Consider the following 12,420-nt stretch of genomic DNA (forward strand, 5'->3'; position numbering starts at 1 on the left):
TTTTGAACAGAGACTTGGTTCTAACTTCCGACCTTTTTAGAACGCACACAGCCATAAAATACAAAGAGCGCATGGTCCCATTATTTGTACACAGAACTACTTTTCTCAGATTTAATATAAATCATCTTCTCCGAAATACTAAGCATCTATTCCTGGCAATACACTAATAAAACACAACAGTCATGGCTGCATAATCCCTTCATGTTTATTCAAGGGAACACTGAATAAATGCCCCTCCCCTTCATAAGACCCCAAGACTGTCTAATATTAAATTACGACCCACGGTCATATTTGAGACTTTCATGTCTACAAGAAACCTCTTCTTTCCCCTCTCTCCCTAAACAGCGATCATTTGCTTCAGTAGTTACGTAGTCCTTGCCAGGCAAGGACATGCCGACGCCACACGAGGAGCTCAGTTTCAGAACCTAAAATCCCCACTGGGTCGGGACACTCACTGCCCTTCAATTTCTAGATAACTGGCACTTACCCATTTAACACTGACATAATTCCCTATTTTCAAAATGTGTGGCTCTAATGAAGCGTTACAATTAAATTTCATACTTTAAAACCTAGGCAGACTTTTGTATTAATCCAGTGAGTGCTGCACTGTGGAATTCGTAATGAAACTTACTTGAGCATGAAGACTGGGTTCAGACAAAGACTCCAGTATTAGGAGGGTGTGCGTGAGAGCTCTGCATCACTGACAGATGGAGTCAGAGACAAGGCCTCAGTTTGGAAAATCAAACTAAACACAAAGCAGTTTCATGCAGTGCTGAACAAATATCCATTGTTGATGGTGTCAACAGATCGCTTCATGAGATTCATCATAAAGCCTGTAGGTGAAATTTTAGCAGAAGCCAAACACCTCAGATAGGCTCGGTGAAACTGGCCAAAGAAAGGCATCCATCTCAGACAAAAGCAAACTTCGTGTTCCTGATTCTTGTTTGCACTCAGAGAAACTAACACTCCTCCCGATTCCACTCCTGTCCTCTTGATTCCGGCTGGTGTGCCTAACCATGGACTTGCTCTGCTCTCAAGTCACCCCCACACGCTTCCTCACTCCCCTTCCTACAAAACGGAAGCATTAGAACACAGCAACATTCTTCGACCCTGTAACCTGTGACTCTTAGCTTTCATTCCTTTCTCCTCTGGGGTTTCGTCCTTCGGAAGGAAATTACTGGGCACCCGAAGACCAGGGGTCCTCCACTTAGAGCCCTCACACACCGCCGCGTGCTATGCCAAGCAGGCTGCGCACCTCACAAACACTGCCTGAGGGCCCGTCTCTCGCCAGACTGGCTTGTCACAGGCTGATCTGCTGAGGAGAGACCATCCAAAATTGCACAAGGAGCCTCGTTAACGCAAGAGCTGGTCCCTTTTCGCCCTTCTGACGATAACCTCACCAACCTTCCCACTAAAATGAACCATGGGGATCGGTCGTAAAACGGGTCATGCCCGTCACTGAAGAGCTCTGATCCCTCCTCCGTCCCTGCGTCAGAGCCGGTGTCGTCCACGAGCGCCTCGTCCTCAAAATCCTCCATGTCGTCTTGCTGCTCGTCAGCCAGCTCAGTGACGTCGGAGTCGGCCGTGGAAAAAGTGGGGGAGGGTGTGCGGTCCGCAAGGCGCTCGTTCACACAGCCGTGGAAAATGGGGGAGCTAGGCACCAGGGAAGACGCCGACGGACACAGCCAAGGAGAGAGGAACAGCTGGTTAAACAGGAAGCTACAGGTGCCAAAAGGACAGAACCCACTGGGGAGCCAACAGGGTACAAGCGAGTGGAAAAGCAAAGGGTAAAATCAGCATAAATCCTCTGGTTCAGGTGAAAGTCAACAAGGACTGATCCTTAGAATAAGAAAAGCAAAGGAAACACACGAGTAGAAGATCTCAGGTGAATAGTGTGCTATAAAAATGTTTCTACTTTCCAGGTCACACGAAAGATCGGCGGCCAGGCCTCAAAGGAGCCACTCAACATTTGGTGCAAAAATATGGTTTAGATCTTTACCCCGATTCCCACATCATCTCTGAGCAGAAAACAAGATGGATGGAATGGCGTATAGCAAAGCAAGTTTCGTGCCTTGCTTGGGTGAGAGGTGTTTGGCCAACTCAACTCGAAAAACGCTCCACTATTGGAGTAGAACGGAAAGGATTTAAACTTCATTTCTACAAAATACTATGACTTTGCTCCTCCTTTATACCCAGTTCCTTTAAAACGGTCAGAAAATTTTTGCAATTAAAAAACAATTGAAATTCCGAAATCATTAAGCTAAAACTTACATCTCTCTGCTTTTAAAATTCTAAACATCTAAGAACTTGGACTCAGTATGGATTCACAGAGGCATTATCTGTTTTCACTACATGTTGAAATGTATGTACACACAAAAGAGGCTCAAGAGGATGACCAAGGTATGTGGTTGGCTCACCCTTACAAAGACTATCGTGAGATAAACTGCTTTAAAAAAAAAAAAAAAAAAAAAAAAAAGTGAGGACACATCGGATCATGGAGAAGTCGCAAGATGGTAAGCTGTAAGTCATTCTATGATTTTAAACTGGGCAGGATACAGACACAGGTTTTCTTTTAAATCTGTCTCGTTCAGGGGTGCCTGAATGGTTGGTTCACTGGGAGTCTGACACTTGACTTTCTTTTTTTTTTTTTCCGACACTTGACTTTGTCTTGGGTCATGGTCTCACGGTTGGTGCATGGGTTCAGGCCCCATGTCGGGCTCTGGGCTGGCAGTGTGGAGCCTGCTTGGGATTCTCTCTCTCCCTCTACCCTTGCCCCTCCCCCACTCATGTTCTCTCTCTCTCTCTCTCTCTCTCTCTCTCTCTCTGCCCCCCCACTCACGTTTTCTCTCTCTCTCTCTCCCTTCCTCCCTCCCTCCCTCTCAAAAATATATAAACTTTAAAAAATAAATCTATCTCGTTCAACTGTAAGAGGAAAGGAAGATTGTGAATTACTCTAGCCGAAAGTTGAGACTTAAATCCGCACGCTGAATAAAATGAAGGGAAATATACCAAATAATACAGTGGTTGTGTATGAGTGGATAAGATTATCCATGGAACATTTTTAAATTTTTTTACACGGAGCATTTTTATACACTTTCTTTTAACTTTCTGTAATATCTGCTGAGGTTGAAACGAAACCATTCACTATTTAAAAAGAAGACACCAATGAAATCATCACGTACCTTCCTACCAATTTGAACCAATGGAATCGATCATAAAATGGATCGCTGCCAGTCACGGTGGCTTCGCTTTCATCCTGGGCACCAGAGGCCACCTCACCTGCTCTGTCATACATCTCTCGCATCAAATCCAGCCTCTGCCTGCATAAACACAAACGTAAAGTGCACCGGGTTAACATCATGAGATTGTATTACAATTTCACTTTGGAAGCATCTTCCATGCAAGATTTAAAAACAAAACAAAACAAAAGCTGCTTCCACCATTTAATGATATTAAAAAAGAATGAAGGCCAGAAGTACAGAAACTCAAACACTCAGTATCCAAAGTGTCTGAGTCTAGACACAAGCCACCAAAAGCAAAAAAATGGCTACCTGACCTCTGCTGAATTATAGGAGAAATATAGTTCAATGGTAGAGGACACCTCCAATATACCCAACAGTAGAAAACATGTCATCAACTTAAATGCAAAGGAGAAAACTACATTATGACTTTCCTGTTTTTTACTCATCATCCTCCAGAACAGAAAAGATGACTAGTTATTACATCCAAGATAGAAATAGGTATCATGAGACTGGAGCATTGAAAATGTAAGAGGGGCACCTGGGTGGCTCAGTCGGCTGAGCGTCTGACTTCGGCTCAGGTCATGATCTCACGGCTTGTGAGTTCGAGCCCCACGTCAGACTCTTGTGCTGACAGCTCAGAGCCTGGAGCCTGCTTCGGATTCTGTGTTCCTCTCTAGCTCTGCCCCTCTCCTACTCATGCTCTGTCTCTGTCTCTCTCTCTGTCTCTCTCTGTCTCTCTCTCTCTCAAGAATAAATAAACATTAAAAAAAAAAAAAAAAGAAAGAAGATGTAAGAGGGTCTACGGAGGGACAATTTAGATCATATCTACAAGTGCCAAAGGTGTCAGAGTGGGATCCGCTCACTCAGAAGAAAATGGATGGACAGTAAATGTCACAATGACATTTTAAATCTTGCATGGAAGATACTTCCAAACGATCCAGAACCACAGAAAAGGATGCAACAGCGACCTCCTCGCAGAACGGAGAGTCTGAGGGAGCCCATCTGAGCAAGCCACTATTATTCCCTAAATAAAACACCACTTCCTTCACGAGGAATGTTTCCATACTTGAGTTTCTCCAAAGACCAATAATGTGTCGCTCCGTTCTTCAGATCCTGCACTTCTACCGCCACCACCGTCCGCGGGAAAGGCCTGTCTTCGTGAGTTTTTTCCACCTCAGTGGGAAGTAACTCCGGAGGCAGAGGGGAGTACAAGGTGTCGGTCAGCAGAACGAACTGGAACTGCACCTACGTGAACGGAATAAACCATGCAAATGGCCTCCGTGTTTTCAGCAAGTCAGCTTCAGAAACAAGGTGACAGAATCACGCCCCACAGGGAAGAGGTCAGACGAGTAGCATGTGCTCAACAAACAGCTTGCGATTAACGGGGGAAAATATGGCCACTTGTACACTAGTCGTAGAGAACCATCCTAATGTCAAATGAAGCTATTTCCAGACTCTGTTTTCCTGCCCTGGCCCAGTGTGTTCACACAAACTAAAACCTCAGTGCACGTACCTTTGGTGACTGAGTGAAGCCTCTTGAGACCGTACGCAAGAGAACAAAGGGGGGGACCTGCGAGTCTGTCTCGAGCGCCTCACAGAGAGGGGGTGGAAGCGTCACAGCTGGCTTTCCGTTCGAAATTCCAGGGTCACAAGCGCTACTCTTAAAAGTGTTCACTGTATGGTAAGTGCTTTTCAAGCACCATGTCATTTATTTCTCGCTACTGCCCCGCGTTTTCGCCTACAAATATTAATTACATCTGAGACACAGTCTGTGCCTTCATTTTGTCTACTTGAAGAGAGTAGATAAATAATTACAAAACGAAATGGGTTGCTGAGATCGTGAATGAAGAAGACATCTTACCCCTATTTCACAGAACTAGACGATAGCCCTCGGGGAAGAGACTGAATCTCCCCAAAGCTGGGCAGTCTGTGCTCTCTCCTACCATGTGACACTGCCCACCCCCCATCATCTTGCGGCCCCAGGGCCGTTCGGCGGTGGCACATACAGTGGGATTCAGCCCGTGGACTGGAGATGCGGTGTGACGGTTCGGTAATGAGGAAGATCGGGAACATTCATCGTCTTTTACCACGTCCAAGAGCTATTCCAGCTCTTTACACGTCCTTACTGTTTCATCCCTCCCAAAACCCTAGACGGCAGAGGCTGCTGCCAAGCCCACTTTATGGATGAGGAAATGGAGGCACAGGGGCGTCAGAGTCAACGCAACCAGGAGAGCTGGAATTGGAATCCAGCCGGCTGAGGGCAGAGCGCTTGTCCACTGCACAAAGCTGCCTCTCACTCCCTAGAAGAGGAGGGGCACTTAGGACTTGCAGCTGTAAATGTAACGGCAGAGAACTAAAAGCAAATTGAGAATTTCAGAAGCGCAAGAGTAGCTTCCTCCTACTAACATGTTTCCCTAGCTCTTGTCGGAATATAGTCTCCTCCTCTGTAAACAAGCTAGAAAACATGTTCTTTTAAAAATGTCACGTAATAAATATTTAATTAGTATCTACTACATTCCAGGCACATATGTAAAAGAAAGGCACATATGAACCTATTTCATAGCAAAAAGCACCTGAGTTCACCCAAGAGAAAGGTCAGCTCAAGACTGGGAGCCACGAACCCCCTCGGACTCAGCTGTGTCTCCAGACGACCCATATTCTCCCGCCCTCTGTACCTTCTTCTTCAGTTCCACACTGATGGCGTTGGCCTCCTTCAGGTAAACAGCATTGCCCCAGAGTAAGTCCCTTAATGAAGTAAACTGGTGAGACTTCCATTTCCGGAAGGCCCACTGGGCCAGCTCAAATTCATGTTGTGTCCAAGGAACTGAAAGGGCAAACGAAGCGTGATTAATGGTGATCTCCTAACTATGTAGCAATTACATCTCTCCTCTACCTCATCTCTCTTATCAAGTTAAAGTATTGTCCAGTTTTTCTCCATTCACTTGCTTTTGTCTTCTTCTTGTAACGCTTACTAAATTCTGCTGATGTTGTGAAGGTAGCATATACATTTCAGAAAACTCAAAAAATCCTGCTATTTAAAACAGTACAGGGGCGCCTGGGTGGCTCAGTCAGCTAAGCGTCTACTCTTTTGATTTCAGCTCAGGTCATGATCTCACAATCCGTGAGATCGAGCCCTGCGTCGGGCTCTGTGCTGAGCATGGAGCCTGCTTGGGATTCTCTCTCTCTGCCCCTCCCCTGCTCATGCCCGCACTCTTTTAAAATAAATAAACAAACCTCAAAAAAGTAAATAAAGCAACGTATCAAAGAACTATACTTCAAAAAAACAAAAAATTAAAAATTAAAAAAATTTTAAAAAAAGAAAAGAAATACACTTCCTTTAAAAAAATACACATATCTATTATAGGGCTTATAATAAAGAAAAGTCCTCCAGTATATCGTGCAACTTCATGTGTATCTATTTTTCTTGCTAGTACAGGAAGCAAAAAGGTCAAAATTTTACTTCACTATTAAAAAATGAATTTAGTACACAGAGTTCCTTCAAAGTTAATTTATCTGTAACATATACGTGAACTTCATATATACCGTAATATGAAACATATATGTAAACTGCCCGAGAGATTTTTGTGAAGACCAAGCTAAGAAATCTTGTGCCCCGGGGAACACTGTCAGCCCCACTCCCACGTCAGAGAGCACAGTCTGTAGAATGGAGAATCTCTTGAATCACCTTTAAACCGGCTCGGTAAGATACCAATAAATGGTAGGGTCACCTATGATCAAATCCAGCTTTGACCGCAAATAAAGGGTTAATCTGATAGTACAGATCCAAAAGATCTACAGTAGGAAGTTTCCATCTCTAGATTTCACCTTCTTCCTCCTCTTCCTCCTCTTCCGTTGTCTCGGCAGCGAGGGAGCGGGTCTCAACTTGCTTCTGCAAGGCCTGCAACTTACTCTCATAGTCCTGGATGAAAACAGAGGAGAGGACATGTAGGAGAGGGGGGAAGTGGAGGGAGGGCAGGAGAGATGAGCGCAGTATTGGTGAAAGCAGAGAGAGCAGAAGATAAAAGGAGACAGAGGCAGGAAGCGACAATAAAAAGACACAGAAATACACAGGAAAAACCCACAAAGCACACAAGATGGTGTGTAAAGGGTAAGTGCTGAGGAAAGCTAATGGCAGTCTCTCTCTACTCCCTCAGACACGAAAGTTCTTTATGTGGGGCTCAGGTCCAGATGGGGGGGGGATTTTGAGGGGAAAAACGCAGGTGCCCCTTAAATTTATTCAATAGTAGTACTTAAGTAGTACCTTCACACATCAAGGAATCCCAGGGAAAAACAACACTGGAAAATTCACCAGTATCACCAACAATTCTGACTATCTAGCTGTTTGGATGGGAACTATGGACTCTGAAGCTCTCTGTGGATGAAATATTATTGTCTTTGCAGCTGTACGATGTGGCCTTCAGGTAACCAAAGGATCACAGTGCTATTAGAACCAAAATTATCTATAGATTGTATTTATTCAAGAAAGATATTCTAAAATATACTATTATGATACAAAACATATTATTGTAATACACATCAGATTTATCCTTCACTTCTCCATCTACTCCATGCGTTCTCGGTGAGGGCAGTATCACCCTGAAGAGGGCAAAGAACGGCTTCTGAAGGATACAAAAAAATCTTACTTTTTATATATAAAGCACAAACGTATACACGGCATGTAAACAGATGTACTTAGGTATCTGAGATTAAAATTTCATGGTGGGGAGAGATTAAGGAAAAAGTGTCTAAAAAGGTTCCTTGGAGCATTAACTTTAAAAAGCTTGTGTTGCGGGGGCACCTGGGTGGCTCAGTCGGTTAAGTGTCCAATTCTTGATTTCGGCTCAGGTCATGGTCTCGTGGTTCGTGGGTTCAGGCCCCACTGGGTTCTGTGCTGACAGTGTGGGGCTTGCTTGGGATTCTCTCTCACTCTCTCTCTCTCTGGCCCTCCCCTGTTCTCTCTCTCTCAAAAAATAAACTAAAAAAAAAAAAAAAAACAACCAAAAAACAAATTTAAAAAGCTTGTGTTGTTTGAAAAAGCAGAGACCTTCACATAATAAAATACCATATCGTAGCATAAGCATAGCATTTTAAGATCTACTACTTGGATTTCCTGCTTCCTTGGAGTGACCCAATTACAGGCTGTCATGAGACAGAGGGTTTAGGTATGACCATGTACTGTTGTCAAACAGAGCTCTCCAAGTCACAAGTCAAATATTCTATTCAGTATGAAGGACCGCTGAAAGCCTCCTAGCAAAGTCTATTACAAAAGGAGCTTCCAATGGCAATGCTAAGAAGGATGTAAATATTCTCAAGGCTCATCATTTATCACTCAGAGTCACAAAGGAAGCGTTGTCTCTTTAGTGGAGCTGGCAGTGAGCAGGAGCCAGCGACACAGCATCACAGATATCAAAGCACACTTTTTAGCAGACTATATACTGTGGCAAAAAAAAAATCAAGCTTGCAGGTAGAAGTTTGGCTCCTGGCACCTGCTCTTACTAGTCTTAAAATTCTGGGCAAGCTAAATCCTCTCTACACCTCATTTTGTCATTTTTAAAATGATCTGCCTCCCACACAGGACTGAAGGAAGGACCAAATGATGAACCATTTAAAACCAAATGTGAAAGTCCTCTTAATTGATAACACACACAATCAAAATGACAGGTAATGCTTTAAAAAATTTATTTTCTAAGTATATCTAGTACCCAGATCTTGGTTCTAAATACCAGTCCCCACTAAAAGGAACCAGGGCTCCTTGGGAAAACAACGGATTTCAGGTTTGAAGGAAAGTACAGGTGAGCCCAGAGTGTCTTGTGCGAGAAAGGACGGAAGTACTCAAAGACTGATGGGGCCATTTCTACAGGACACAGAATCCCACTGGCAAGTAAATAATAATAATAACAGAAACACAATATAGCACACTGAATATAAAAGAAATCCATGAGTCCACAATGATACTGAAGGGGGGGGGGAAGGAGCTCCTTTTTGGGGGGCAAAAGCCAGTTAATAAATAAATGCAAAGGGATTGACAATTAGAAAACCACTACATCGCAACCTCAGATGTAGTAACTGAGTCAAGGCAAGAATCATTAAGAAACGCTAACACAATGGAGTGAAAGGTGGATGGAGAACAGAATCGTCACAGAATCCCAAGGACTACCCTAGATACATATGTGTTAATAAGGAAGAGAAAGAGCTGGGAAATGTCACATTAAATTGATTAAACTTTAACATTACTGATAATAGAACAATTTGACATTTTGTCTACCGATACGATGTGAGGGAAGTACACAGTGTCACCTTGACAGCATTCTTATCAAACATGCTTAAATCTAATCTTGAGGAAATAATCAGACAACGCCACACGTAACCGACACTCCTGAAAAATGCCAATGTAATGAAAGAGAAGAGAAATATCATAACCAGAGGTAATATACAAGCTTCGCTTGGATCTGGGATTAAAACACACACATACTTCCAACACTTCTATTTTTTAGACAATTAGGAAAACCTGAAACCGGGCAGGCTACTACACAGTAGTCGATCAGTATTAAATGTCTTGGCTAGGTTAATGGTGTTAAGAGAATGTCCTTGATTTTAGGAGATACACGTGGCAGTATCTGGGGGGTAAACTCCATGGTGCCTGCAACTTATTTTCAAATGATTCAGAAAAGAGAATACATGAATACGGGTATACGAAGACTCATTGCACTAGCTTTCCTTTTGGTATGTTTGAAATATTTCAAAATAAAAGGCTACTTTCTTCCCCCTTAGAAAACCTCTCTGTTCTGTGAAGCCCCTTTCAGTGAAAAGAGGAAGATGGCCGGTTTACCTAAAAATCCTCAGGTGGAAAACATGTTACTATTTTACCTTGTGGACTTTTCTTCTTGTTTTTCATTTCCCCCTGCAACTTTTTATTATAGTAAAATGCACAGAACATAAAATTTGCCGTCTGAACCATTTTTAAGCAAACAGTTCAGTGTTGTGGAGGGAGTACATTCACACTGTTGTGTTACCGCCACCATCCGTCTCCAGAACTCCTTCCACCTTGCACAACTGAAACTCCACACCCACTAAACACTAACTCCCCACTCTCCCTGTCCCCCTCCCCTGGCAGCGAGCATTCCACTTTCTATGATTTCAACTACTTTAAGTATCTCATGTAGATAGTTCCTTGTTGTGGAACCACACAATTCTGGCTGTTAGTGACTGGCTTGTTTTTGAGATTTCCTTCAAAAATCAGTTTACAAGCTGGCCAAACTGCCGACAAAAACAAAATCCTTAGAGTCTGACAGTTAAGGTATGAGGGAGACCTTCCCTGAAGGCTCTAGTGGCAGTAAAGCGGACATAAAAAGGTCTCCTGTAACACTATGGGCCTAGAACTTTGATTGCATCTTGACTCGGGAAAATCTCTATCAGCAGCAGATAGGCCAAGTATCAATACTATTTCCTGAACCGGCCCTCCTCTTCCCCAAACCAGGCTGTATATGAGCTTCCAACAAGGACACTTTGCAAGTCATCAGAAAAACTCTAAGTATTGGATTTTCCTCCAACAAATGGGGAGAGAGATTGGGATGCTATTGTTCTGTTGACTTCAGGGTGAAAGCTAGGATAATTATGGAAAGCCCACCAAATAGTATCTTTTAGCAGTAGCCTTTTGTGTTTGTAAGAATTCCTAACTGGTTAAATATACCCAGTATATGTACACGTATCCAAGGCACTACACACTGGCTATTCCCTCTACGAGAATGTTCTCTCTCTCCTGCCCGTCCTTCTTTTTAAGCTTACTTTGTGCCAGCAACTGTTCTTAATGTTTTTGCATAAATTATCTGAATCTTCCTAATAACCCTGAGGATGATACCACTGTTACCCTCATGTTAAAGAAAAAGGCATAAAAAAGTTAAGTAATTTTATAAAGATCGGAGTCGGCAAGCACGGATATGGGATTTGAACTCAAGCAACGGGACTCCAGGGCACGGTCCTTTCACCACTACCCTCTCCTGCCACATGCAGGTGCTAGGAATATAGTGGTCAATGAGACAAAAGGCTCACCGGTGAGGGAGAGACAGACAATCAATAGTTAAACAGACACAAGATACACCCTGAGAAGTACCATGAAGGAAAATAAAGGCTGGCAGGTAGGTAGTAGGGAGGAGAGAAGGGCAGGCGGAAGACTTTTAGGTTAGGTGGTCAGGGGACGTCTCTCTGTAGGGACCACCTTTAGTCAGAGATCGGAGCAGGCAGGCTGAGATCTCTGAGGGGAGTGGTGGGGGGGGGGGGAATCCCCATCAAAGTAGAACTAACAGCAAGTACGATGGTCCTAGATGCAAAGGAGGGCCTTTTCTTGTTTTAAGGAGAAACAAGGAAACCTGGGTGGGTGGAGTGGAGGGAGGAGTGAGACAGCAGTTGTGAAGGAGACAGACAGGGACTGGGTGATGGACGGACGGCCTTACGGGACATGGTAAGGACCGTGGATTTCATTCTGAGGGAAGCCACCGGGCAGTCTGGAAGCTGGGAAGTTAACAGGGGCCCGGCGTACGTTTTCACGTCACTCTCTGTGGAGAACAGCCTGGGGACGGCAGTCATGACGCTGTCCCGGCAATGTTGAGGGAGACGGCGGTAGGGGGTCCAGGGGGTCAGCAGTAAAGGTGGTTATCAGAGAACGGGGCTGGGGTATGCTTCACGGGTAGAGGAAGCATGACCTACTGATGATGTGGTCATGGGGTGTGAGAACCAAAGGAGAAACTGAGGACGGCACTTGGGATTGGGCCTGAGCTGATCGCTCCAGTTTAGACAGGTTAACCGTCAGATGCCAGTCAGCTATGAGGTCGTCAGGTCATAGCTGTGTGTGGCATCTTCAGGTCAGGGCAGAGGACTGCGAGAACACCACTGGATTTATCGCCATCATTGTGGAGATCTTTGGTGGTCCTGAGACGAGTGGCTTAGTGGGGTGACATGGGACAAGAGTCCGACTACAGAGCGAGTTCAAGCAAGAATGGGGAGAAGAAACAATAAAAGCAATAAAAGGAAATAATGGGGGGGGGGTGGACGAGTGGGACATTACAGAGAACTCTTTGCAGGCACATTTCTACAACAGGCAGCAGAGAAACGGAGTGGAGGCTCTCAGGCAACATGGAGTGTTTTGAAAGTGGTGAAATGAAGCCATGCTCGAATGAAGACG

The 12,420-nt window shown here is 44.2% G+C and overlaps 1 protein-coding gene across 27 annotated transcripts in view; it reads right to left on the bottom strand.

Moving 5' to 3' along the window:
- The window catches only part of KIF1B (kinesin family member 1B), a 143,078-nt gene that overhangs the window by 39,574 nt on the left and 91,084 nt on the right, over positions 1-12,420 (bottom strand). For 12 of the 27 annotated variants that reach the window (XM_058719120.1, XM_058719122.1, XM_058719123.1 and 9 more), the window contains 5 exons: positions 7,068-7,161; positions 5,918-6,066; positions 4,309-4,487; positions 3,183-3,320; positions 1,405-1,746 (listed from right to left, as the gene is read on the bottom strand). In XM_058719120.1, coding sequence (XP_058575103.1) covers positions 1,405-1,746; positions 3,183-3,320; positions 4,309-4,487; positions 5,918-6,066; positions 7,068-7,161 — 902 coding nt within the window. The remainder of the gene's footprint in view (positions 1-1,404; positions 1,747-3,182; positions 3,321-4,308; positions 4,488-5,917; positions 6,067-7,067; positions 7,162-12,420) is intronic. The other 15 variants (XM_058719129.1, XM_058719124.1, XM_058719145.1 and 12 more) reach the window with 2 other exon arrangements.

This window comes from Neofelis nebulosa, chromosome 2, assembly GCF_028018385.1.
Source record: "Neofelis nebulosa isolate mNeoNeb1 chromosome 2, mNeoNeb1.pri, whole genome shotgun sequence".
In the NCBI taxonomy this organism is placed as follows: Eukaryota; Metazoa; Chordata; class Mammalia; order Carnivora; family Felidae; genus Neofelis; species Neofelis nebulosa.